The following is a 27,445-nucleotide window of genomic DNA, read 5'->3' on the forward strand; positions in this document are numbered from 1 at the left end:
TGGCCTGGCCTGGCCTGGCCTGGCCTGGCCTGGCCTGGCCTGGCCTGGCCTGGCCTGGCCTGGCCTGGCCTGGCCTGGCCTGGCCTGGCCTGGCCTGGCCTGGCCTGGCCTGGCCTGGCCTGGCCTGGCCTGGCCTGGCCTGGCCTGGCCTGGCCTGGCCTGGCCTGGCCTGGCCTGGCCTGGCCTGGCCTGGCCTGGCCTGGCCTGGCCTGGCCTGGCCTGGCCTGGCCTGGCCTGGCCTGGCCTGGCCTGGCCTGGCCTGGCCTGGCCTGGCCTGGCCTGGCCTGGCCTGGCCTGGCCTGGCCTGGCCTGGCCTGGCCTGGCCTGGCCTGGCCTGGCCTGGCCTGGCCTGGCCTGGCCTGGCCTGGCCTGGCCTGGCCTGGCCTGGCCTGGCCTGGCCTGGCCTGGCCTGGCCTGGCCTGGCCTGGCCTGGCCTGGCCTGGCCTGGCCTGGCCTGGCCTGGCCTGGCCTGGCCTGGCCTGGCCTGGCCTGGCCTGGCCTGGCCTGGCCTGGCCTGGCCTGGCCTGGCCTGGCCTGGCCTGGCCTGGCCTGGCCTGGCCTGGCCTGGCCTGGCCTGGCCTGGCCTGGCCTGGCCTGGCCTGGCCTGGCCTGGCCTGGCCTGGCCTGGCCTGGCCTGGCCTGGCCTGGCCTGGCCTGGCCTGGCCTGGCCTGGCCTGGCCTGGCCTGGCCTGGCCTGGCCTGGCCTGGCCTGGCCTGGCCTGGCCTGGCCTGGCCTGGCCTGGCCTGGCCTGGCCTGGCCTGGCCTGGCCTGGCCTGGCCTGGCCTGGCCTGGCCTGGCCTGGCCTGGCCTGGCCTGGCCTGGCCTGGCCTGGCCTGGCCTGGCCTGGCCTGGCCTGGCCTGGCCTGGCCTGGCCTGGCCTGGCCTGGCCTGGCCTGGCCTGGCCTGGCCTGGCCTGGCCTGGCCTGGCCTGGCCTGGCCTGGCCTGGCCTGGCCTGGCCTGGCCTGGCCTGGCCTGGCCTGGCCTGGCCTGGCCTGGCCTGGCCTGGCCTGGCCTGGCCTGGCCTGGCCTGGCCTGGCCTGGCCTGGCCTGGCCTGGCCTGGCCTGGCCTGGCCTGGCCTGGCCTGGCCTGGCCTGGCCTGGCCTGGCCTGGCCTGGCCTGGCCTGGCCTGGCCTGGCCTGGCCTGGCCTGGCCTGGCCTGGCCTGGCCTGGCCTGGCCTGGCCTGGCCTGGCCTGGCCTGGCCTGGCCTGGCCTGGCCTGGCCTGGCCTGGCCTGGCCTGGCCTGGCCTGGCCTGGCCTGGCCTGGCCTGGCCTGGCCTGGCCTGGCCTGGCCTGGCCTGGCCTGGCCTGGCCTGGCCTGGCCTGGCCTGGCCTGGCCTGGCCTGGCCTGGCCTGGCCTGGCCTGGCCTGGCCTGGCCTGGCCTGGCCTGGCCTGGCCTGGCCTGGCCTGGCCTGGCCTGGCCTGGCCTGGCCTGGCCTGGCCTGGCCTGGCCTGGCCTGGCCTGGCCTGGCCTGGCCTAACCTAACTCCCTAACCTAACCTAACCTAACCTAACTCCCTAACCTAACCTAACTCCCTAACCCCCCTGAGCGAAAGCAGCTCACGAACCTTCCCTCCCCTAATAAGATGCGGAGATTTCGTATGCATAGTTATGAAAAGTCACGAAAAAGAGAAATAACAATTAACAATTACTTATCTGCGTCTGCTTTGCTCAGTTAAAGGTTCGTGATTCCAGTTGAAGAATTGTTTTATTCTGTCCACTTGTGCACCATTGCATTCCATATTGGTATTCTTTTGTCGTTCCAATTGATATTCTTCTGCTGATTCGTTCATTGTTGATAGTGATATATATCAATTCCATAGCAAACACCCGGCAGTGGTCATGTAGGCAATATTCTGCCCCAAACGCATTTCGAATTCATTGAATCGAGGCGCGAGCACTGCCGGGCTTATATGTTATCCACTTTGTTTACTACGTTATGATATTTCATAGTCAACAATACAATCAGCAGACAATATCACTTGGAAAACGACAAAGAACCATTTGTTTGATCCAAAGCCAAAAAATATTCGGATAATTCCACGTTGATTGTTGATAACCACAAACAAAAAGCGAGTGATGAAATGTAAACAATATGCGCAGTGTGCATTTTTTGGGGAATGATTTTGCACTTTTCAAAAAGTTTGTTCGAAAAAAATGAGTCGATGAAATGCGCGTGCTGAACACAAAAAGGAAAATTTAGGAAAAAAACTTTTTTTTGGAAAACTTATTGAAAATTTTCAATTAACATTAATTCGGGTCACAATTAATCAGTGGAATTTGTAACAAGATAATTTCATCGTATTCATTTTTTGGGGAATGATTTTTCATTTTCAAAAACTCAATTCGAAAACAAAATGAAACTGAATCGATGATGAAATGATCAACATCAAACACCGGTATGCGGAAAGATTTATTATTTAAATTTTACCATTCTAAATTGATTATCATTTTTCTCCGCCAAAGTTTAACAAATTTAGTGACAATTATAGAATCGGGTCTAAGGAACAAATCTAATGACAATGATGAAATAGGCTTGTCTATTAATATTTTAACATTAACAATCATTACCATGGGCAATGAATTCAATGCACAATTTGAATCACTATATCTAACTTTGCGAGACATTGTCATACATTCACAATTTCCACCATCACTACGATCCAATGCAGCAATATCATTGAGGTAAATAAGATCAGCTTTACTTTTTCTCATTTATTTAACCACTTTGCATCTTCAAAACATCAGTATCGGTTGTTTTATAACTGAATTTGGTTGTGAAAAGATGAAAGAATTATTATTATATTTGTTATCAATAGGTTTAGCACAAGACCATATTCATAAATATGGCAAGCAAATCATATCATTGAAATCATTATGTTTAAAACTTTTCCTATTTTTATCCACCAAGTGTGATATTGATTATGTGACAAAAATAATTGGCAAATATTTAGATAAAATTTTCAATCTATTTGATTCTAACGATTCGCAAATGCGTGTATCTGTTGGTCTCATTTTTGTTCATCTAATTGAAAGACATGATCATTTGCAAAAACCATTCCGTATTTGCAACAAACAAAAATTGCAGCAAAAAATTATCAAACTTAAAGAAAACATAGCAAATATTTTTGAATCAAAAGTTATGAAATTTAATTCTCATGAACAACTCGAGCTCAATTCATGCAAGTCCAAAATAAATTTTGAAATTTTTCGTTGCATATTGAATACTACGGGATTGCTGGTTCATTTGACTCAAAATCAAATCATCCGCAACATTTTTGGTTTGGGTAATGTTATGATTATTAAAGAACGCCATATTCATGTAAGTTTTTTCCTGCTTTTCTTTTTTAACTTGGTTTAAATGTTTATTTTTTCTAAAATAGAATGTGACTTTGGAGAAAAATTGAATTCGTGATAACCGTTCAAGGTGTCTTTGGGTGTTGTTTGTTGTAAATACTCTAAATAATTTGTAAAACTAATAATTCTTTTCTATGTAATAAATAACAATTATAATCTTCAATTCCTCAATTTTCCAGAATTTTTTTTATTGTCCATTTGAAATTGTTAATTTTGGTTTAATTCAAAGCAATCATCGTGGGTTGATTAAAACACCGAAATGAATCTGTAATTGTATTGAAACAATGAATTTATTTTTACTATCTGGTCCCTATCTATTACTATCTTTTTTACTATCTAGTCACTATCTGGTCCCTATCTATTACTATCTTTTTTACTATCTAGTCACTATCTGGTCCCTATCTATTACTATCTTTTTTACTATCTAGTCACTATCTGGTCCCTATCTATTACTATCTTTTTTACTATCTAGTCACTATCTGGTCCCTATCTATTACTATCTTTTTTACTATCTAGTCACTATCTGGTCCCTATCTATTACTATCTTTTTTACTATCTAGTCACTATCTGGTCCCTATCTATTACTATCTTTTTTACTATCTAGTCACTATCTGGTCCCTATACACAGTATCAATTGGCCATGTCATGCAAACAGTGAAAATATCATTCGACAAAATTCGAAATCAATGCAATTTGGATTGATTGCATTATGTCATACCACTACTACGATGGATTGCCAAAATAAAAAAAAATGAATGAAAAAAAACTCAATACCACTGCCATCACTAGAAGTGAGAAAATCAGAAACAAAAAAAATGAGCAAAAGAAAATCCTGTCTGCAATAGGATCTGCCTCTGTTGTAATGCTTCAAGTGTTTGGATGTATCCCGCACCAGCAGCAATCGAACGAAAACTATCGATTCGATCCACATCACCAACACACCCTGCATGAATGTTCAATGAACTGCCACTACCACCGATATACTCGAAAGTATCCAAAAAGATACCAAAATATGCCATATTGCGGCGCTGTTCAACTTGGCCCTAATCATTATGCTAATCATAATGTTGATAATGTTGGAATTGATGCAGCAAGCAGACTTGGTTTCTTTCTTTCATAGTTTGTTTGTTTGTTTTGCCTCACATAATTTGTCAATTGTGGATTCTTGATTGGATATACTGGATCCAGTGTTTTGTTTTTTCACTTTTGCTATATGTAATATGATGATGTTGTGTCTCACTATTGAATGAATGGTGGATGGTTCATATGATTATTATCCTGCTTGGTTTGTTGTTTGTATTTTGCTTTCGAGTTCATCATTATTATGATGAACCGAAACAGCAGCTAAATTCTTTCATTATAATATCTCTTGTTTCATTGCCTCACACACTCACTCACATTGACTATAATGAATTATGATCCACTGTGGTTAATGTGATGCATATTGTTTGTCTCAACAATTTCTCCATTATAACATCAGCGAAATCTTCAAATCAATACTGAATGTAAGTCAAATATCACTAGTTGAATGGTTTGGTCTGAAATTACTTTTAACCTTGCCTACTTGATTCATTGATTCATGTGAATCGATATTGCAAACCAATATTGAATCGATCCACTGCAAACTGGAAAATATGTCTTTCCCACACACAGCAAAAATGTTTATACATTAGACTGGTTTCCGGTCGCATAAACAACGTGAAAATTGCATGATCCAAACACTAACATTGATTATGAAGCAAAACATAATAACATGTTTTGCACTGACGATTGATTGATTGATTCACACCATCCACATTTTTAGTGAAAATGGTAATTGCTGTCCTTGACAAAATCCAATAGTTTCCGATTGCTTGGCATATTTTGCAAATATTTTCGGTTTTGACAGCTTTCAACAATACTATTACATTGAAACAATGTTATGTTTATATTATTCGGCAAAAGCCGTCCATTTGATTGATAAGTTTGTTGAAAGTATGCTATTAAGCGATGTTCAATATGCTAGCAATGACTTGATAGCAAAATCATTATTGGCAAATGTTTGTTTATTTTGTTTTTCCTTCACCTAAAGTGATGTTGGCATTCTGCAAAATTCTACACCAATGTTGAGTGTGAAAAAGCAATTCTCCATTTGTTTTGATAAACAACTTTTGCTTCATGATTTATTGTGGTGAAGATTTATTTTGAGAAAAACAAAACTAAAATTCATTTGAAAAATTGAAAAATATTTTTCATTTGGCCGTAGGTAGATATGCATTATCTAGATTCTCGAATGACAGCAGCAGAAAAGATGAAATGAAATATAATTGCCAATTCAATAGTCACTAACAAACATTCTTCCATTTCGGCCATTTTTAATTCGGTTGGACGGTTGGTTGCTGTGCAGCGTGCTTACACTGGCATATTCAGCAAATCTGTTGACTATATATGAAAATGTGATTATCAAATATAAATCATCAATATTCAAAGATACCATTCTCACTTTGTTATCAAATCAACAACCAGATAAAGTGCAAACTAACTCAAGTCAAAAGTTCAATTCATTTTGGCCACTAAATTGAACAAATTACTTTACTTTCTCTCTCAGCCTTATTCAATTATATTTGCTACTTGCTATATTCCACATAGAATTCGGATTAACTTTTTGTCTCGCAAAATTATTAAATTCTTGACAAACTAGAAGCAACCATTCATGTGGATGACATTTTCAAAATTAAACAAACTATTATAGTATTATTCTGACTGTGTAGTGTATGAGATGGCATTATAAATGTCATTAACATATTGAACATTCACTAAAACTTGATTCAATTCAGCAAATATTTCAATCATAATTCTTCTTTAAGACTTAGATTTAGATTGTGTGATGGACTGTTGTGATCATTGTTGTGATTGTCATCATCATCATCATCTCTATTCTCTATGGCCCAAATCTCCAATGCTGACCATCCGTCATGAATAAAATTGTGAATAATTTCATTGCAAAAAGAAATAGCACAGCATTCTATCATCCTCATCATTCGATCCAGGTATATCGATTTGTTTTCCCAATCTCAATCAATTATGTTTGCCATATTGTTTTTGTTTCTTTTGGTAAAAATAGAACTTTCTTTCCCTGCCCATATTGTTGTAATCAATAAATCGATAAATGTGCCAACCACAATCGCAAAACGTTCAATCATGACCCAGAATAGTATTGAATCATCGTCTGGCCAGGGCGTTGTTGTGAATAGCAATGTTAATGTTAGCAATGATAATCATAACCACAGCACTACCATGGTGACCACTGATAATAACAATGTCAATCCTCCCATTGCAGCCCCAATCCAAACATCATCCACATCGACAACAGCCACAACTTGCACGCCGATGGCTACGACAAATGTTCGTCGAATACGACGATATCGGATATTTCCGGGACGTAATCGTTTTTTCTGTGATGGCCGCATCATAATGGCCAAACAAATATCTGTTTTTTATTTTACGGTCGCATTATTGGTCGGTACATGCGTTTGCTTCTTTATTTTTGAGTAAGTTTGATTCTCCCATTCAATGTAACATCGGATTGAACCCCCCCCCCACCATTTAGTTCGCCGTACCTATCCAATAAGATTAGTCCGTTGGTGCCGATCGTTGCTGCTTTTCTGTTTTTATTCGTTCTGTTCTGTCTGTTTCGTACATCGTTTACCGATCCCGGTATATTGCCTCGTGCAACGCCTGCTGAAGCTGCCGATGTCGAACAACAAATTGGTAAGTGCTTTGTTCGAATAGAATCGACTCAAAGCTCACAATGTATGACATTTAGTTCCAAACCAAAGCAATTCATCAACGATGCGGCCGCCGCCTCGTACCAAGGAAGTGATGATCAATAACCAAATGATAAAATTGAAATATTGCTTCACCTGTAAAATATTTCGACCACCCCGTGCATCTCATTGCAGTCTTTGTGATAACTGTGTTGGTAGGTCTTGTCATTCTTATTAATCTGAATTAATTCTCTTTTGGGCCAGAACGTTTCGACCACCATTGTCCCTGGGTGGGAAATTGCGTTGGTAAGCGTAATTATCGTTTTTTCTACATGTTCATCGTATCGTTGGCATTTTTGTGCATCTATGTATTTTCCTGCATCATAACACATTTCATTCTATGTACGTATCACTGTAATATTGTCTCAATTTGATAGCTACTTGATTCTCTCATTCTCAATTAATTTGCAGTATCGAAAACCATGACATTTGTGGAGGCTGTGAAACAATCGCCCGTGAGCGTTGTGGAAATGATAATATGTTTTTTTTCCGTATGGTCAATATTGGGATTGGCTGGCTTTCACACATATCTAATAATGTCGAATCTCACCACCAACGAAGACATCAAAGGATCCTTTTCCAAGCGTAATCATGTTTCAATCAAAAATCCCTACTCGCAAGGATCCATTTTTCGTAATTGTTATTCTATTCTGTGCGCTCCCATCGGTCCAAGGTTTGTTCGCTGTTTTCATTTCCATGCTCAAACAGTATTTGAATCTTTATCTCTCCAGTCTAATCCATCGCCGTTCATACGTTTATTGTGAAGAAAGTATTATCACCACAGCAGCATCAGCATCCGCATCACCAGCAGCAAACAATTGCAATAGCTACCATCACCAGCCAATATCATCATCATCTGCGGCTACTGCTAAACAGTCTCAATCGATACGTTTTGCTGCTAATGTTGCATATCCATTGCAGCCAACTATATCTGGTCAACAACAACAACAACAATCGATTCCGGTGATGGCCAACTATTATCATCATAACCATCATGCTCATCTTCAGCAGCCAAACAAGTCGCCACAAATAATATCGCATCAACTCAAACAATCAAACGGTCAATCCCAATACTATGTTCCCATCATCAAGAATAGCAACCAATCCCAACAACATCTGCATCCCGATTCACATGGCCAAGTTTATCTCGGCCATGATATTGATGAGCTTGATAAACAACAACAACGTTTGGCCACACAACATCATTACTATCAACAACCAGCGCAGTCGGATAATATGCTGATAAGTGAATCGTTCAATGCCAATGATCCATTACATCATCACCATCATTATCAAACATGTGCCCAACAAGCTTGTTATTATCATCAAAAGTCCTCATCATCCTCCTCGCCATCATTTCGTCATCATTCAAATGTAGCACCACCTCAATCCGACAACTATGCCACGACTATGATTATTGATCCATATTACCCGAATTTGGCCAAGAAAAACTCGCCATCAATAATGATCGACACTGATAATGATTATTGTAATTATCCCACCCAACATTTCATTCATAACAGTAACAGCAACAGCAACAGCAACAGTAATCAACAAAAATCAACAACCATACCGACCACATCTTGTTCGCATCACCATAATCACCACCACCACCACCATCATGCAGCCAATTCATCGAAGGCATCCTCATCGACCGGTAGTTGCAATTCGACAACCACATATCAATCAAGATCATCATCCACCAATCAACCGCATTCTCAACCAAAACGATCACAAACCACAGTTAAAGGTCAAACACAACCCCCATCAACAAAGCAAACAAACAAAATCAATTGATCGATATGCATAATGGTATTGAATTCACCTGCAATCAAAGCCTCGTTCGCCTTATTCATGGAATGCAATGGACACATTGTGAGTTGGTTTTGTTTTGCACTAGATTCGATCGGAAATATCATTCGATCTTTGATTTTAATCTGGTTGATTTGAATTTTGATTTTTGCAAATCCAGATTTCAGTTTGGATGATGGTAGCTTGTTGATTGATTGATTGATGTCTAGGCAACCGACGACTATTTTGCAAAATAGCTTTCCCAATGTTTTGTTCGAATTTGCTTTTGTATTTATTTAATGTCAACCTTTGTTGTTTTCGTGCATCATTTCATTTTGCTTGAAAATTATCAATTTTTGTTTTGTTAATTAATAAATTATCACTATTATTTGCCAAAATGGCCATCCAGTTTTATATGATCATTTTGTTCATCATTTTACTGTTGCTCATAATGGCTGCTATCAAAATCTATGAGTTTCTTGATGAACGTTTTCCCAATTTCGTTGTATGTTTAGCAATGTTCTCATAGCCAATTCAATGAATTTTCATTATTTTCCATTTTGTTTGTCTGAATAGAATTTTTGCTGTGGAAATAGTCGCAATGGCAGCGACAGCGACAGCAACAACGACCACAACCGCAATGACAGTGATGCCGATCATCTCTATTACAACCACGATCTGGCCATGCGTATTAATCGATCGATTCGACGAATACTGAACAACGATAATGAATGGGATAACTTCATAATCAACATGTTTCACAGTCATAATAGTGATGATCACACTGATGGCTCGTTTCAATTCTATTTGCAGCCAATTCTGAGTGAAACTGCTCCACCATGCTTATCACTATCGTCGAAACCGGTGGCAATGAAAATGTCCGACCATCGATACCGTCCATTAAGACGTTATCGACAACGATTGGACACTATTGTCGAACAAATGGAAATTGATCAAATCCTATGATCACTCATTTTGTGATTTGCCCATTCAAAAAGCCTTATTCTTACTTCAGTTATTATTCGCAAGAAGCCCAACCTGACAAATCATTATCCAAATTCTCTGCTCTTTTCTAGTCATCATCATCATCACCACCGTTTTTTCAAATTCTTTCCAGAAATTGCTATCCCAGTGAATCATTTTTCAATTTTTGCTCATCACAATTCTATTCTGACGAATCATCCATCTTTTGATATTTCTATCGAGCTACATCATTCAACACACACACACCAGATCAACAACGACAACAATAGATTGTCACTCATCACATGATCGTGATGAATGAACAAATCAATGATATGTCACTATTTTGCCCACCATAACAACTTTTATTTATTCAATTCATATCACAAACATCCAATCATGCAACTAAATTCTAAACTTGAAATTCAATTTATCTTTGTTTTGTAATTTTTTTCATTTTCATTTTCTTGTTATACGATACCCTACATTCATTGATTTCCGAATAAAATCATTGTTCAATTGTGCAATCTAGACAAACAATATGATTTGACACTAACATCACCACTTCAACAAACAAACATATCTCATGGTCTTGTTGTTTGCAATTACTAATCATCATCCGATGGAGAATCGCTTAATGTCACCACACATCTAACCCGGTTACTGGCAAAACAGCACATTTTGCTTTGACACCAATTCGTTGTCCAAGAGTTTGGAATGCGAATTACCAGTGCAAACCCGTTACTTGGCGAAAATAATTTGTTTAACCCGATTTTCGCCATGGTGGAATTGGTGGAAAATTTCCACTTATAAGGTGTTTGATGGATTGATGCGCACGCTTGATTGAAATGACGATCATCTTCTTTTACGATCCACCAATATCAATGATGGTGATAGTGTAATTAATTTAGTCTGTCGTTAATGTTGTAAAACCTAACCCAACATGATTGATGATGGTGACGACATCATTATCAAATGAATTCATACTTAATTAGTTGGCAACAGTGATTCATTGTTTGGTTATTTCATTATTGCTATTTCTGATTCATCCCAAGTCAATATTCAATCAATCAATCAAGTTGTTGTGGTTGTTTGCACATGGTCTGGTCCAACACAAATCCATCACCTGAGATGTACAGATTTGTTCCATATCTCATATGGCGTGTGCGATGCATAATAAAATTTATTATCAAACTGTTTTCGCTTGTTGATAGATTGAGTGACATACGTGACGAAAACATATAAAAAGCAAATGTTGCCTGTTTATTTGGTTTTCGCACTGTGTTTGCCACCATCATTATCTGTTCAAACTAAATGGTAAGTTTATATTCCAAATATATTTCCATGTTTCGTTCGACTATATCGATGATAATTCGTGTGTAGGAATTGATCATCAACATTGAACAAGATTGATTCCATGATTGATGATTGTGGAAAGAAAAAGCCAAATATTTTCGATTGCCAATCACCAAACTTAGATATAGATTCCACTGAAAAGAATATGTTCTAAAAATAAAACTATAGAGAGAATCAGTACATGTAGCACACGATTCTGCTATCGGTTCATAGTTACCATCACTATGTGTGGGTAGGGAGAATAGACTAAACTAAATAAACTAAATAGTTATTATTTGTTGAATGATAACATAGCAGTATTGAAACATCTCTCCCATCATTCGGCACAGCCATTTTTAATCATATAGATTGTAGACGCCACCGGATATTATCACTGAGATAGAAAACAACACTTTCTGCCTCCCCTTCGCCAACCAAATGTTTCATCAATACTGATCATGATCATGTTGCCATTTTAGTCCGGTAATTTCTCTTCATTCACTCTCTGTCCATCCAGTGCCATCAGGCTTTTCCGATTGGTTTGATGTTTTCTTTAAAATTTCAATGTCATTATCCATATCATCAATTCAATCTGTTTTCGCTTTTTCCCTTTGAATGCAGGATGTGCAAAATTCCCATTGATTCTGGAACATTGTGAAAATGCTTGGAATGTATGTATAAAAATGATGTTGTTTACTTTCGAAAAAGACAGAAAAATCATTCAGTGAAATTCCTCAGCAAACAAACATCATTGAATTTCTGCTGTTGAGAGAAGAATATTTGTTTTGATTTACGAAAAAAACACTTTTTTGTGGTTGAAAAAATGTTGCTATTTTTATCCTGAATATATTCCCTGACTGTTGTTATTTGTTGAAATGCATCAAAACAATATCGCCATAACCGCCACCACAATTCAATTATTATTACGGTCAAAATTTTTATTCGAAAACCGAATCACTAATCGCGGAGAATGTGATCAACAGAATCATCAATAATCAACTAAACAAGCAAATCAATCAATCAATCAATCAAGAAGCCGAACCAAAAAACATTGTGTGTGGGCGCTGAATACGCACGCGCTCTCTCTGTTCTTGAATTATTGAATAGATTGGAAATGAATTTGAAACCATTGTGAACCGGAATCGGTGTAATGTGACAAGTGTTTTGTCCATTGATCCTTATCAGCAGTGTTTCAATTTTGAATGGAAGAATCATTGAGCCTTGCAAACAACTAAATCCACTATGAACAGTTTAAGTGAAATAGTTTGCATAGAACCATCCTTATTATTTTATGATTTATCCCATCATTATTATTGTTTAGTTTGCCGTTTTTTCTCTCCGTCCACCTTCACCACCATCATCATCATCGTCAAATCGATTCAAATCAAACATAAAGATGAATATTTGCATGACAATAGTGTAAAGTTTTGCTTTCAGAAATCCATTTCCACCACCAATTACCCTGGCACAGACTTTTTCGTAATGGATTACTACTATTTTGATTATTATTACTTTTTAAACAAATGAATCCCTCTCTTCCGCTCCCATTTCTGTGATTTCTCGCCCAAACCGAAATTTTCTCTCCAATCAAATCAAGTTGACAATTTCGATTCATCGATCAAGGTCAATCGATTTTATCATTACCAAAACATACATTTCATCACTTTTTCACACACACACCACATTGTCGGAAAGAAAAGAAACAAATCGAAATCAATTAGGCATTGATTTGGTTGTTGTTGCATACCAACTTGATACATTGATTCATCGATTTTCCATTATTTCTTGAGCATATTTTATCCTATTTTTCTTTGTTTGCTGGTTGTTGCTAACCATTTTTTCGATCCAACTCAATTGGCCATCCATTCTATCTATCAACACTGAATTCCTTCACTATTTCTTCATTCACCAAACAAAACCGAAATAGTATCACTATATTCATTCAGGCTGATTTGGAAAGATATTTTATCTTTGCCACCACAAATTTTGATTATCATCATTTCATCAATCAAATAAACAATGATTAATCAAAAAGACATGCATCATCATCATCATCAAATTGCTGGCAATGGCAATATTGGTGATGGTCAACTCATCACTAACAACAATGACGATGACGATTGTTTCCTATTGATACCGACCGATTCATCGCTCTCATCGTCATTATCATCAAATGGACAGATTTCACCTTTGACCAAAACAACCAACAAAAATGACGATAAAGCGGTCATACCCGTTAATGTTGGCGATATCAATCAGCCAATAATGACGTTTGATTGTTTTTCCTTAACAAGTCAACAATCATTTCCTTTCGGCTATGATAATAATGATAATCTCGTTGATTTGTTGCGAAAAGGTAAAGCATCTCTGATCACCAATCAAGGTACTGCTGATGATCAAAATTATGACCAAAATTATGACCACGCACCACCACCACCACAACAACAATATCATCAACATTGGTTCGATTCGAATAAACAAACAAATCATGTGCATCATCCATCAGCAACATCAACAGCTAGTCAAACCAGCAACCATAACGATAACAATAATGATGATAATGATAATGTGCAAAATGATTTCATTATGCCCATTCAAACATCGATTGCAAATTTCAATAAGCCACGACCACCACCACCAAAAAATGAACACCAACATTCACAACCGTTGATCACAGTGGATGATTCCAACTCAACGTCGGGCCAACATTATAAAATCGCAGCACATCCTCGTCATTCGGCTAATTCAGTTGATTGCAACGATTCCCATCCATTCAATCATTTCCAACAACAACCAAATCAATTCATTATGACCGATAAAAATACTGACGGCAAAAATATCCTCCAATTAGACCATCCACCCATCGATCCATTAGATTTTCTTGAACTTTATCGTCAACGCAACAACAATGAGCAATCCAAATCGCCCTCTTCTTTTTTATCCGATGTTCGTTGTCCAAGCGAATCGCAATCAATCACCAATTCTACCGTAGCTATACTATCACCGAGAAAAAATCGCAAAAATAAAAAACAGAACAACAACAACAATGATGATGATGATGAAAAATCGTCTACAAATGATGATTCATCAACAACAGCGGATAGTTCATCGGTCACAATCGATAATGATACGGATAAATCAGCAATGGAACGTGGCCAATGGTCAGGCAAATTGGATTTCATATTTAGCTGCATATCATATGCCGTTGGTCTGGGAAATGTATGGCGTTTCCCTTAGTAAGTTAACATTGCAATTTGTTTTTTAAATTTCATTTTTTCATTTTATCATTTTTTTTCCATGGAATCGATGCAATGCTCAAACCAAAACAAACAAACCAGTCTATGCTATGAAAATGGCGGAGGTAAGTGCTGATGATGAATAACTATTTTTTGCAAACATAATTCCTAAATACGCAATGTTCATCATATTATGATTATCGAGAAAGAGAGAGAGAAATTGAGAACTAAATCCAGTGCCAATTCGGCCATGATCATTGATCGTTGGACTATCCAAATGTAATCACTAATCAATCAATCAAGCAAAATTGATTAGATTTTCCTTTCGGTTCTCTTTTTCGCCATATGTTCAATATAAATAAATAGAAAATGTGGAACATTATTCGCATAACCTTGAATATAGATTAGTATTCGGTTCTCGATAGCAATGTATAATTTGTATCATTATTCCATCATTTCATCAGTCATTCTGCCATCAGTCATTAGGTTATGATTTGTTTGTTTGTATATTTATCAATTAGTTGTAATTGTTTTTGCCAAAGTACAATGTCAATCAATCAAATCAATGCTGAGATTTGGTTGATGAAAGAGGCGCAAAAGTAATAATGTCAGCGATAAATGCTTTTTGTTTGAGATCGAATTACACTTTATGCATTTGGCTAGAAAATCGAATGATTTCAATCAATCAAATTGGAATTCGGCTTTGACTAATTTATTGTTTTATGCAATTAGGAGCCTTTCTCTTTCCCTATCTGATATGCATATTCGTGATTGGTGTGCCGTTATTTTTGATGGAGGTATCGCTTGGTCAATACTTTCATGCGGGTGGTGTATCGATTTGGAACCAGATTCCCATTCTGAAAGGTGTTGGCTTTGCATCGATGATCATGATCGGCCTATGTAATACCTATTACATAGTCATTATTGCATGGACATTATATTATCTATTCAGTTCATTACGTGTTCCACTGCCATGGATGTCATGTGATAATCCGTGGAATACTTTGGCATGTTGGATCAGTGATAAAGATGGTTTGGTTGAAACACCTTCTGGTTCATTATCACCTGCGCAAGAATTTTGGGCGTAAGTATTATCCATTTGCATTGTAATCATATTAACAACATTATCATATTAACATTTAATGAACAATATTAGTCGTAAAGCATTGAATATTAGTGGTGATATGGCCGAAGTTGGTCAAGTTCAATGGCACCTATTCGCAACGCTAATCCTAGCATGGATACTGGTCTACATCGTCATCTACAAAGGTATCCACCAAAGTGGCAAAATAATCTGGGTGATGGCCATGTTTCCATACGTAATATTGACTATTCTCTTTGGTTATGGTTTATCATTGCCCGGAGCATTCGATGGCATTTCATTCTACATAACACCGCAATGGCATATGCTGAAAGAAGCGAAAATCTGGGTTGCTGCCGGCACCCAATTATTATTCACATATGGCATCGGCATCGGTACTAATATTGCACTGGGCAGCTATAATCCCACTAATCATAATTTCTATCGGTAAATCTTTTGTTTGCTTTTTCTCAATCCACTGATTAATGTTGTGTACTTAGTGATTCGTTGATAGCCTGTCTATTAAGTTCGTTTACATCATTGTTTTCTGGTTTCGTCATATTCTCTGTATTGGGCCATATGGCATATACCATGAACGCCAATATAGCTGATGTGGCACGATCTGGACCCGGTTTGGCATTCATAGTGTATCCCGAAGCAGTTACACGTCTTCCACTGCCGAATCTATGGGCGATTCTCTTTTTCGGCATGTTATTGGTGTTGGGAATCGATTCGCAGTTCTGTACGGTGGAATCGTTCGTAACTGGTATTGTTGATGAATGGCCGCATTTGCTTCGTCCGCATCGGAAATTATTCACATTGTTTGTGGTATTGGTCCATCTGATATTGGGAATATCGATGATCACATCCGGTGGAATGTATGTTTTCCAATTGATGGATAATTTTTCAGCTAGTGGCATCACTTTGATTGTTGTGGTATTGTTTGAACTTGTTGCTTTTGGCTGGATTTATGGTAGGTTTTGTTTAATATTTCAAACACATACTCAATGTCACTATATCACTATATCAATGTCACCTATATCAATCTAGGTGGCAAGCGAATTCATCAGAATATGGTGGAAATGTTGGACTTTAAACCGACACGGCTGCTTTATTATATTTGGTGTTATATAAGTCCGGCTTGTTTGTTAGGCATATTGATATTTTCCATTATTGATTATAAGGCCCCCGAATACGCTGGTAAGCCATTTCCCTGGTATGGCGAACTATTTGGGTTTTGTATTGCATCTGTATCCATAATATTGATACCCATCTACATGATATACTATCTATTTATCAAATCAGATTCTAATCTGTCATGGCAACAGGTAAACCAGACACTATCTAAATCACAAATTTCTCACATTTTTTTTTGAAAACAAACCAATAGCGTCTAATGAATGGGTTTCGGCCAATCGATGAACAAGCGGACCGCAGTGCAAGCAAAGCGCAGATGATCGATTCGGACAGTCCAAATTCAGCTGCCAACAACAACAACAATGACAATGTCAATGACAATAATAACAACAATAATAATGTTGATTGTTCATCATCGTCATTATCGTCATTGGATAAACAACAAAGCAATGATGGTTCACTATATGGCCATAATGTTTAGTCATCATCATTCATCACTCTTTATTTTAATCAGACATTAACATTGATTGATACTTTGTTTTGATTTATAATTTTACTTTATTGTTTCATTTTTTATCTTGGAAATTTTATTTTTTGGCAAAACAATTAATTCTGTTATCAAATAATCAAGCAATTGTGATTCAATATTAAACTCATATTTTCCGATCGACAGATGGCGTTCATCATTTCGATATTATAATGATGGGGCTCAATCAATATCATGTCCGGCTAAATATGCCCCCAGCATTTTATCCCTTTTTCAACAGGAAAAAACAAACACGACTCTCAATCATGATGACAATACCAATTTTGGAAATGACTGGGGTGGAAATAGTTATATGCATAAACATACACTAAATACACAACACAAACAAGGACATCCACTTAAGAAAATATCACATATGCCCACGCAATTCATTTTCTGCCTCTCTTGCATACGTTTCAAAATGAAAGAATTCGGTGGTTGCTGGATGAAAATCATCTAGTTGTTTCGTTATCAGAATCAATTGATAACCATACAACAAATGTTCAAAAACAAATAACCAAAAAATGCTCATCATTAATTCATTGATTGGATTGAATGTAACCTTGTGGAGATGGTATTATTTATTTATATTTCTTGGCATGTAAAATGAGTAGCATACTGCAAATATATTCTTGTCCTCTTTTTTGTTGTGATCATAACATTCAATAAACATGTGTAGGAGACAACCTTTTTTGCATTGCGAATGCTTTCGCTGCACAAAATTACATTGCTCAACAACACTTTTATATTTAAGACGCGAAGAGAAAGTGAAAATATGGAACGTATCCAAAAATGGTTTTATTGTGATTATCAATTGCCATCAATTGAATTCAATTACAACGACGAAATAATAAATTATTTAAACATCCATCAATTGAACGGAAAACCGGTTGGAGGATAGACTGAAGACTGTAAATTTTATTAACTAACTAACGACAAAACCGATAGAAGCAAAACAGGGCAATTCCGTTCGACAATAAATTGCCATTTCTCACTTTGCTGCGTTGGCGTCCAATAATAGTGTCTCTTTTTGTTCTGCAACAACAACTAAAACAAGAACAAGAAGCTTTCCTTCTTATTACACTGGCAATTGATTGCCAAGTTTTACATTCTAATTTTCGTTTTGTTTCACACAATTTCGGAATTGGCTTCACATTCGAAAAACTTGAATGAAACAGTTCACACTTGATAACTAACTGTTTGAAATAGTTCCACAATCATATGTTTGTGTAATAATATCCGTTTTGATTGTTTTGAAAGAAAAATGACAAAATTACTGCAAGAACGTTTGCGTTTTCGTTTATTACGAGCCATACTGTTCGTATCGAATGTAACATCGTTAATAATCAATGTACTGATCCTGATATTCGGTTTGGACTTTATCAAGGCATTTATCCGGGTTCCGGATGCCACTGATCCAACGGTGCGAACATTCGCCATAATAGAATGCTGTCTTTGCATAATAGCCATCGTGGGTATCATAATGCGCAATTTTTACACATTCACTTTGTATACTGTATTGTTGATTGTTTATCTGGTTTGTGCGGCCATTTTCACCCGTGTACCTGTCGGATGGTTTTTCCTGCTTGGTTTCATTCTAGTTTCCTTGGCCGTTCTCTTTGATTATCTATTATGGCTGAATCGTAAACAACTCAAACAACTGAATCGGGAAAATCCATATAAAATCTAAAACAACAACAAAAACATCAAATTCATTCATCGATCTTCACCAAAATGCTTCACCAAAATGACAAAAAATGTATGGTTGTTTAATAATAATATGCACAAACAAATAAACATCAATTATCATTACATGCACACCAAATTCAAATGTTGACCAAGCAATAAAATATTGTCCTTTGTTCACATTCAAAATGCAATATACAATGTTTGTAACATGTGTGTGGAATAAAAGATTGAGATTCCTTGATTGATTGATTAATTGATAGCATAAGGCAATTGCTCATGACACGATGACGATTCTGCTGTCACTTTAGCCGATGTGATCGTCCCATGTATGGATGGTGAATGGATTCTGTAGTAACATTTGCATATTTGAAAAATCAAAATTAATTCAATCTCTTTCTCTTTCAGATTGAAAATATATTGGCAATAAAATTATTAAGTTGACAATCCCTTTGCTATTCAATGATTGTAATGAGAAAATGTTTGCCATTTTGAATAAACGGCATTAATATTCATCTGAAATAACTGGCTTAACGATTCTTGTTGGGGCATGGTGCACGTCGCTGATGTTGATGGCGAACGCAACTGGTCATCAATCAATGATGAAAACTGCAGACAAAAATTGGAACAAATATTGAATAACTGTTCAAATATTTTGTCCTTATTGGCTGGCCGATAACAATATTGGTGTTTATAAAAATGATTGTCATTGTAATCATAGCTACTTTTTGGTGAAAAATTAAAAATCATGGTTAGTCTAGTCTATGGAAACAAGTACCAATATTGATATTGCTACTAATATTGATTGGTAATTGTTTCTCATAGAATCGTGATTATAGCCAAATAAATTCAATTTATCGCTATTCAAAACAATCAATTCAAACCTTGTCGATGATGATGATGGGCCTTGTGGTTGATAATAGGCTGATGACTGTTGTTGAGCAATCGGATCATATTGCGAATAATGAGCAATCGGCTGTTGTTGTTGATTGGATAATCCCATAACATTACCTGCATTCAGTGCTCTCGATAAATTATGACTATATTCAATTATATCACGATCAACTTGGTGATCATCATCGCCGTTATCTCCATCTTCATCGCCATCATCATCCGCTTCATCACCATCATCACTACCACCAGATGGGGTTGCAGGAACATTCATTGCAATCGACTGTTGCATCGATGATAAATCATTAATAGCCATCGGCGATTGTCCATAGGAATATTGTCCATATGATGATCCGATAGCATTCGTAACACCCAAAGTAGGAGGGGGTAAAGGCGGAGCCATCGATGTATTATTTATCCAAGGTGAACTAGATATAGGAGGGGTATTATTGGCAGCGACAATACCTGATGTCAATGACGATGAATGACGGTGATAGCCACCCCCACCACCAGCAGCCATGATTGATGATTGACAATATTGATTTGGCTGATACTGTTGATCCGGATACTGATTATGATTATTGGCATTATAAACCGGTAATTGATTATTATTGGCAGTTCTTGTGGCCGTTGATGAAGTTGCGGTTTGAGCATACATTGATGATCCAGCATTGGTTGACAAGGATGGTTGTTGTCCACTTGCATAATAATAACCAATGGAATTATTGTTGTTGGCCAAGCATATCGGTTGTTGTTGATTATTCCAATTGGATTCTGTCATGGCATTGCAATCAATTTGTTGTCCAGAATTCCATGCATTCCATGATGCTTCATTTCGTTGGCGTAATGATTGGCGCAATATTGAATTATTGGATGAATCGATTGCGGATTGTGTGGCATTATAATGATTGATGTATGATGATGATTGGCCCTATTTAATCAAAACGTTTAATTCAATCAGATACAAAAACAATGGATAGACATACAGAATAATTTGCCACCATCATTGTGGATGATGACGAATGTTGTGGTTGCTCGTTACCAATTTGCTGCAATACTTCTTGAACCGGTGGTAATGGTCGCTGTTGTTGTTGTTGGAATGGTGACATGGATGGCGTTATGATATCTGATGTGTTTTTGTGGATGGAATTATCATTATGATTAGTATTGGAGGTGGTGGCACTAGTACGTATACGTTTATTAGTGGATGATTGTTGCTGATCATCTGGCAGAGATCGCTTTGGAAATAGATATTGCTGATGAATGGGTGATATTTGAATAGCTTTGGCATTATCGAATATCATCATGGAATTATTATTGGCTTCATTACTGTTTGCGGATTGATTATTATTGGAAGGCAAAGATTGTTTTTGATCCCAATTCAAATTAGATGGTGATGTTGTTTGATCTGATGGACATTTAGCTTTTCTTGGCATATTAGTGGATGAATGTTGGTTATGGATATGTTGTGATGGGCTATCGATAATACTCGAGCCAGATGATGTTAATGGCGAACAAGTAGAGAAATCTTTTTCGCTATTATGATCGAGTGCTAAATGCTGTTGTTGGATGATAGTCCCATTACAATTATCAATTGATTTAGCTTCATCTAGGATACGATTGATCTGCATTGAATTGATGGTCTCATGTTGTTGATGATCATCTTCATTATTGGATGGTGTCGAACTAGGTGGTAGTGGTGGTGATGCCATTGGCAGTGGATTAACTTTGATATTCGTTTCAGGGTGGTGGATGTTCATCATAGTCGTGGTGATCATTGGCGGTAATGGCGAATTACTATGACCAGATGATAATTTTGATTTTTCATCATTGCAGTCCTCATCAATGACAGGTACTATTGTGGTAGTCAATCTTGTCGATGATGGCGGTGGGGTTAAAGAAGAGGGGAAAATATCTTCAACATCTGAGAATGAATCTTTTTCATCATCATCGCTTGGTTGCCGTGGCGGCGGACCACCATGATAATCAAAATGTTTTTTCTAGTTCGAACGAAATCGAAAAAAAATATTAGAAATTTTTGGTTTTGGAAAAATGTCAAATCAGCCTATCCTGGTTAATGATTTATTAATGCACAATCAATGCACAATCAATTCACAAAAATTTTACCTCGCATTTAGTTTCGGTCATGGTTTTTGGCGAATTTTTCCTAGTCGTTATCTTGGTTGGTGGTGGTGATTGCTCTTTTTGGTCACGTTTGGATGAGAAATGTTTGTCGAGGTTATTATGACTGATGGATTCGCCTTCTTTGAGCTGTCTCAAACAACACAGTGCTAAACTTGTTTCCGGATCGAATACAGAATTTATCTGATCGGGACTTATATCCTGCAGATAACAGCTCCCAATATCCGACCGTGTTGATGATGATGCCGTCGTTGTGGACGATGAACTAGATGATGATGATTCGGACGAATTCGATGAGGAATTCGATGTGGAGCAATTCGACGATGACGACGAGTCGGATGTCGACGAAGACGACGAGGATGAGGATGATGGCGACGATGTTGATGATGATTCGGATGCTGACGATTCCGAAGTCGATGACGATGATGATGATATTTGAGCAGCCAATGTTGCTGTATTGGATTGTAATAAACTTTTTACTGCCAACGATGAATAATGATCCTCATCAATAATGGTTTTGGTGGTGAAGATTGGATCATATTGATGATGATCATTATCAATAATGACACCATGATGATGACTTCGATGGTGATGATGACTATGTCGTTTTGATCTATTCATTTTGCCTGATTGTTTGTTTTGATAGCTAAGCATTGATTGTTTTTGTTGTTTTAATGGTTTTTTGCATTTCGATTTTCGTCGAATCAATGTCGCATCATCATTACTGTTATTACTGGGATTGGCTTTTTCAGCGAACAATTGATTATCGCCAATAATATCTCGATTGATGCAATGCTCGTCATTATTGTTATTATCCATTGAGCATCCTGGTCCGCATTCAGTCAATTCTTTTTCCAGTGAATAATCATAAATATCGATTAAACGCAGATATCGTTTCATGTAGGATGACATTTTTTCCTGGTCTAACAATGATGGGGATTGTATATCATCACTGTCATTATATAATTGATCGATCGGATCATTTCCACTGCTGCCCATGAGATTCAACTCATGTTGAAAGTGATGTAAATTGGATTCACTTTTCGATTTGGATATTTGATCATAAGCCACGATTGGTCGTATTGAATGGAAGTAATTATCCAATACAATTTGCTGTATAAACTGTGATAGTTGGTTTGTTTTCAAATGTTTCAATTTGCCTTGATTGGTAATCATGTTTGTTTGTGGTAAAGGGTCAATACCTATTGGTCCGGCCAATTGGATCAGTTGTTTTTCGAATCGTGGACTCAATTGAATGCCACTATCAATCGAACAACCATCATCGTTTTCATCAGTTCCGACTAAGGATTCATCATTTGTTTCTTCCGTAAATTTCTTGGATGATTCCATACTAGGTGGAATGTTACATTTCGAACATATTTCAAACATTAATTCGATTAGATAGTTGGGATGCTGCTGTAGGTGATAGATTGCCCGGTTTTCTTCATCCATCGGTTTGATTTGTCGTCGAAACGATTCACTCATCCATCGATACATTTGGATTAGAGTATGAATACAAACATTGATCATTTGTTCATTGGAAAACTCAATACGCAATTGTTTCATTTGCGAATGAATCTCCTCAATCATAAGGTATATTTTTCGTTGAATGGTGTGTTTCATCAAGTTTGAAACAACTAGATTGTGCAGGTGAATTGGCTGCAAAGTTTTCAAAATATTTTCACATCCTTCCCAAGTACAAATCCTTCCGGTTGAATTTGATTGTTCTTTTGTTAAATGACTGACATGCCACAACACTTGTTCAATATGTTTGTGAGATATGGTGGGCCTGACTGTTGCAGAGCAATAAGTATAGTGTTGATATAATTTTCGAATCCATTCGGATTTATTATCGGTCATCACATTTATGAATGGTTTCGTTTTGCGTTTTCTTAGCAAATGTGTTTGGAGTAAATGTCTGATATCATTGAATTCGTATGATTCACGTTCCCCATCGAAATTCCAGCCATAATGGCCATAACATTTTCTCAACTGATATTCCAACGAATCGACTGACATCCACCTTTTGAATGAAACGGTCGACAATTTGCATGATGAGGATGAATGTTTCAATTGAAAATGTTGACGAATTGTTGTGGCCGATATGAGTGATAGAAACATCTGTTGATAGTGATTGATATCTGATAATAATTGGCAATTTTCATACGTTCTCATGGATAATAAATCGTTTGTTTCGTCATCTGGATGTTGACTAGTTGTTGACTGATATTTCTGCAGACAATCGGTGCAAACATAGCGATAATAACATAGATGTTTGCATTGATGATCAAATCTTTTTTCAAATTCACTATTGAAATCAAGACTGTGAGGAGGTTTGTTGGGGTGGAGAGGCAATTGTTGGATATGTGGAACGATTGCCAGATGATGTTGATAGATTGTGCACATTGTGCACCACTTATAAGGATAACCGTCCATGAATAATAATTGCATTGATATTGTTTGCCTATAAAATTCGTCCACCCATAAGCGTAGTTTTTGTATTTTATCATTCTCTAAGTATCTGGGAAAATTTAACAAAAATTAGAATTTTCCCAACAACAAAACAAAAAGAAATGTTACCGCAAAATTTCTTCGTTTTCGCTGGAGGTTGTTGCTAGGCCATCATCACGCTTGAGATGCTCAAGCCAATCATCGAATGTTTGAAAAAATTTGCCCGGACATAATGTACATTGGTAATATTGGGTTCCATGTTCGATGACTAGATGTTGATAAAATGGCTGACGATTTCGATGGGGAAATTGTCGGCCGCAAAAGCAGACAATGTCCTGTCCTAGCAAATTATTCAAAAATTGTAAATTTATTTCCGAATATCGCGTCTGATCCTGTTCATTTAGCGATCGACAAAATCGATGCATATAATGATGACGGATTATTTGCTGACATTCTTCCATTATGCCATCATCATCATCATTGTCAGATTGGTTATCTGTTGAGTGATGAATGGGAGCAATTGCTTTTTGGTTATCGTCTAACACAACCAAAATATTATCGATTTCGGATCGAATATTTTCAATGGATTGATTACGGGAAATGAAATGCTCGTGATTATGATGATCTTGTGAATCATCAGGCAGACTGAATTCATCTTCAGAGTTGATAATATCAAAGTATTGACTATTCGAATCCTCATCACCGTTGCCGTGGTCGTTGTACATTTCGTCATCAACATCGTCGTCGTCGTCCTCAAATGAAATGATCGAGGGTTTAATGTCGATCGACAATGGTGGCGGTGTGTTTGGTGGTGATGCTCGTTGTTGATCGTCGTTCATTTTCGAATCCTATGTTTTTGTCAAAACACCATATTTATATTAACCAGTTTTTTATTTGAAAAATTTTATTTTATTTTATTCAATATTCTATTTTATTTTAAACAAAAATTAATAAAATGATTCAATTGACAAAATGATTGTTCCACGGAAATTGTCCATTCGATTGTCGTTGTTGGCGGGGGGTTTCACCGATTGTCCGATGGTGTCCAAACAAAAAATACTCCTTATACTCATGATATCTCGACCTCAAATTGTTCCAGTCAGCCAGCGTTCCGCAAATTATTGGAATTGTCCCAATCTTTTTTGCTGATAATAGAAATTATTATTTCGAATCAAACATTAGTAAATTTCGATTTTATAGCTAAAACTTTTAATTCCGGTAAAAAATGAATGTTTTTTTTCGTTTCGATAAGGATTAAAAGTTTTAGGGCAAAAATCATCAAAGGATTTTGATTTCCGAAATTCAAAATTCTTTTTTGTTGCAATTTCAAAACAAATTAATTCAATTCATCAGCAAGACTTACCTGGATGGGGTCAATTTTTAGGATGTATTTGGATCGGAGAAATCAAAGATAATTGCAATTCATTTTTTGCCAATTTATCGAGCAAGACCTGTATAGCAGAGTCAGTATATCTTTTTTGTTCAACAGACACACAACCTAGAGGTATATTTGTTTGTTGTTGGATACTCTATGCGTGTATCTCTATGTGGTATACATAGACACTGTGTCTATGTAGAATATCATGATGGATGGATGGATGGATGGATGCTCAAATTATTTTCTTCCTATCAATCCATTTCATCATTGGATCATCATTGTGGTGATTTGTTAGGTAATGTGATTCGAAATATTCAATCTTTTTTCATTTAAACAAAAGTTTGTGCGCGCGCCTTTTGATGCTGGTCCTATAAAAATGTCAACTGATGAACAATTAAATCATTATTTTGCAAAAAACAATTTCAATTTGTTGATTGTGAAAGTGATTTTTGAAAAAGAAGGTTTTGTTTTTTGTGTTTGATTGTTTGGTTTACTCGAAACATTCGAACCACTAGGACCGGGGGTTGAAACAGGGAGAGAAAAAAAGGCGCACCAGTCCAGTCAAAACAAACGTTAGCCAATCAAAATATTGATGATGGATTGTCTTTCATCCCTAGATAGGATCACTGCTTTGATTATCTAATAGTCATAGGGCAAATAAATTCCAATAGGAATTTATCATCGATAATCAAATGCAATATCTTATCATATCTTCATCATCAATCAAATTCCAACAAAAAAATGTCGTTCGATTTTTTTCCATTTCGATTTCTCCACCCACAATCTGATTTATCCAATCTCGATTCAGCTATAAACCACTGCCATTTTTTCCAATTCGAATAAATACATGCCCACCACCATGAAACAAATACCACTACCCTAATTCTGTTTGACAAAAAACAGCATTGCTTTTGCGTTGCAGTCTTCATAAATGAGGTATTTCATTTTTTTAATTTTAAATAAAAAGCTTGTTTATTTCTCCACCAGTCGGCGTCATAGTATCAGTAGCAGACAAAAGAAAAAATTCGAATTAATTATCTAATCAACTTTGGCATGATTAATAGGTTGTTCAATTCTATTGTCATCAAATTGGTCATCATCATCAATGTGATTATTATCAATGGTCGGATGATGATTTCCATTTACAGATGATGTTATGAATGCTGCTCGATTTGTTCGCCGTTGAACTTGATATTCGACAACCAATCGACATGCTAACATCAATGTGAATACAATGCATGGTGCGATACCTATCGGCAACAAAATAGACAACAAAAAAACATTTATTACAAACAATGTCAATTGGTTCAAAAGAAAAAAACATACGATCGAATCGATGTCCAGCACTGTGATGATTTAGAATGGAAAACAATGTTAACAACAATAGCACTATGTTGGCAATGATTTTCAAACGCTGAAACGGTATGAAAATCAAAATAAATCCGGCCGATGATTCGATTGTGCCCCAACCAATTCGATAGTAACGGGCCGGTATTTTCCATCCAAAATATGTCGTCCAAATTGGTGTTAGTTTGGCAAAATGAATGAAATTTCGTCGTAATTCACGGTGGATTTCCGGGCTTATGATTGGTGATAATTTCAGTATGCCCATCAATATAAAAAATGAACCCAGAAATATGGACAAAGCTGTCAATACAATGGA

The 27,445-nt window shown here is 37.7% G+C and overlaps 4 protein-coding genes across 10 annotated transcripts; 3 read left to right on the top strand and 1 right to left on the bottom strand.

Annotated features, from left to right (window-relative positions):
* The first annotated feature begins 2,574 nt into the window (after positions 1 to 2,574).
* LOC113798794 (interferon-related developmental regulator 2-like) lies at positions 2,575 to 3,409 on the top strand. The gene is made up of 3 exons (XM_075822462.1): positions 2,575 to 2,687; positions 2,751 to 3,324; positions 3,386 to 3,409. Exons 1-3 carry the CDS (start codon positions 2,575 to 2,577, stop codon positions 3,407 to 3,409), a joined length of 711 nt encoding a protein of 236 aa, XP_075678577.1.
* LOC113798819 (uncharacterized) lies at positions 2,584 to 9,675 on the top strand. 5 transcript variants are annotated; one of them, XR_012846736.1, is made up of 9 exons: positions 4,495 to 4,864; positions 6,206 to 6,388; positions 6,463 to 6,889; positions 6,949 to 7,109; positions 7,165 to 7,320; positions 7,370 to 7,507; positions 7,577 to 7,838; positions 7,897 to 9,040; positions 9,533 to 9,675. XR_012846736.1 is itself a non-coding variant. In XM_075822428.1 (8 exons), the coding sequence occupies exons 3-8, from the start codon at positions 6,540 to 6,542 to the stop codon at positions 8,960 to 8,962; spliced, it is 2,133 nt and encodes a 710-aa protein (XP_075678543.1). In that variant the 5' UTR covers positions 2,584 to 2,687; positions 6,206 to 6,388; positions 6,463 to 6,539; the 3' UTR covers positions 8,963 to 9,354. The 5 variants fall into 5 exon arrangements, 4 of the variants coding, with proteins under 4 accessions (XP_075678543.1, XP_027205207.2, XP_075678541.1 ...); XM_075822428.1 differs by lacking the exons at positions 4,495 to 4,864; positions 9,533 to 9,675 and adding an exon at positions 2,584 to 2,687 and having other exon boundaries at positions 7,897 to 9,354; XM_027349406.2 differs by lacking the exon at positions 9,533 to 9,675 and having other exon boundaries at positions 7,897 to 9,354.
* A 1,269-nt stretch (positions 9,676 to 10,944) lies between these two features.
* Positions 10,945 to 17,378, top strand: LOC113798820 (sodium- and chloride-dependent GABA transporter 1-like). 2 transcript variants are annotated; one of them, XM_027349407.2, is made up of 8 exons: positions 10,945 to 11,236; positions 11,876 to 14,490; positions 14,593 to 14,615; positions 15,223 to 15,574; positions 15,647 to 16,018; positions 16,072 to 16,544; positions 16,622 to 16,899; positions 16,962 to 17,378. In XM_027349407.2, exons 2-8 carry the CDS (start codon positions 13,274 to 13,276, stop codon positions 17,187 to 17,189), a joined length of 2,943 nt encoding a protein of 980 aa, XP_027205208.2. In that variant the 5' UTR covers positions 10,945 to 11,236; positions 11,876 to 13,273; the 3' UTR covers positions 17,190 to 17,378. The 2 variants fall into 2 exon arrangements, with proteins under 2 accessions (XP_027205208.2, XP_075678540.1); XM_075822425.1 differs by lacking the exon at positions 10,945 to 11,236 and adding an exon at positions 11,585 to 11,737.
* Positions 17,379 to 18,472: 1,094 nt separating this feature from the next.
* LOC113798805 (uncharacterized) lies at positions 18,473 to 26,728 on the bottom strand. Of its 2 annotated transcripts, none has more exons than XM_027349390.2 (6): positions 25,768 to 26,720; positions 24,534 to 25,252; positions 21,939 to 24,474; positions 20,798 to 21,811; positions 19,805 to 20,742; positions 18,473 to 19,269 (listed from the first exon to the last, which is right to left on the bottom strand). In XM_027349390.2, exons 2-6 carry the CDS (start codon positions 25,241 to 25,243, stop codon positions 19,173 to 19,175), a joined length of 5,295 nt encoding a protein of 1,764 aa, XP_027205191.2. In that variant the 5' UTR covers positions 25,244 to 25,252; positions 25,768 to 26,720; the 3' UTR covers positions 18,473 to 19,172. The 2 variants fall into 2 exon arrangements, with proteins under 2 accessions (XP_027205191.2, XP_075678538.1); XM_075822423.1 differs by lacking the exon at positions 18,473 to 19,269 and adding an exon at positions 19,293 to 19,641 and having other exon boundaries at positions 25,768 to 26,728.
* Between the last annotated feature and the right edge of the window lie 717 nt (positions 26,729 to 27,445).

This window comes from Dermatophagoides pteronyssinus, unplaced genomic scaffold (genome assembly GCF_027571235.1).
Source record: "Dermatophagoides pteronyssinus isolate colony J.1.1.1.1 unplaced genomic scaffold, Derpt_VIB-CSIC_2022.12 sq0017, whole genome shotgun sequence".
NCBI lineage: Eukaryota > Metazoa > Arthropoda > Arachnida > Sarcoptiformes > Pyroglyphidae > Dermatophagoides > Dermatophagoides pteronyssinus.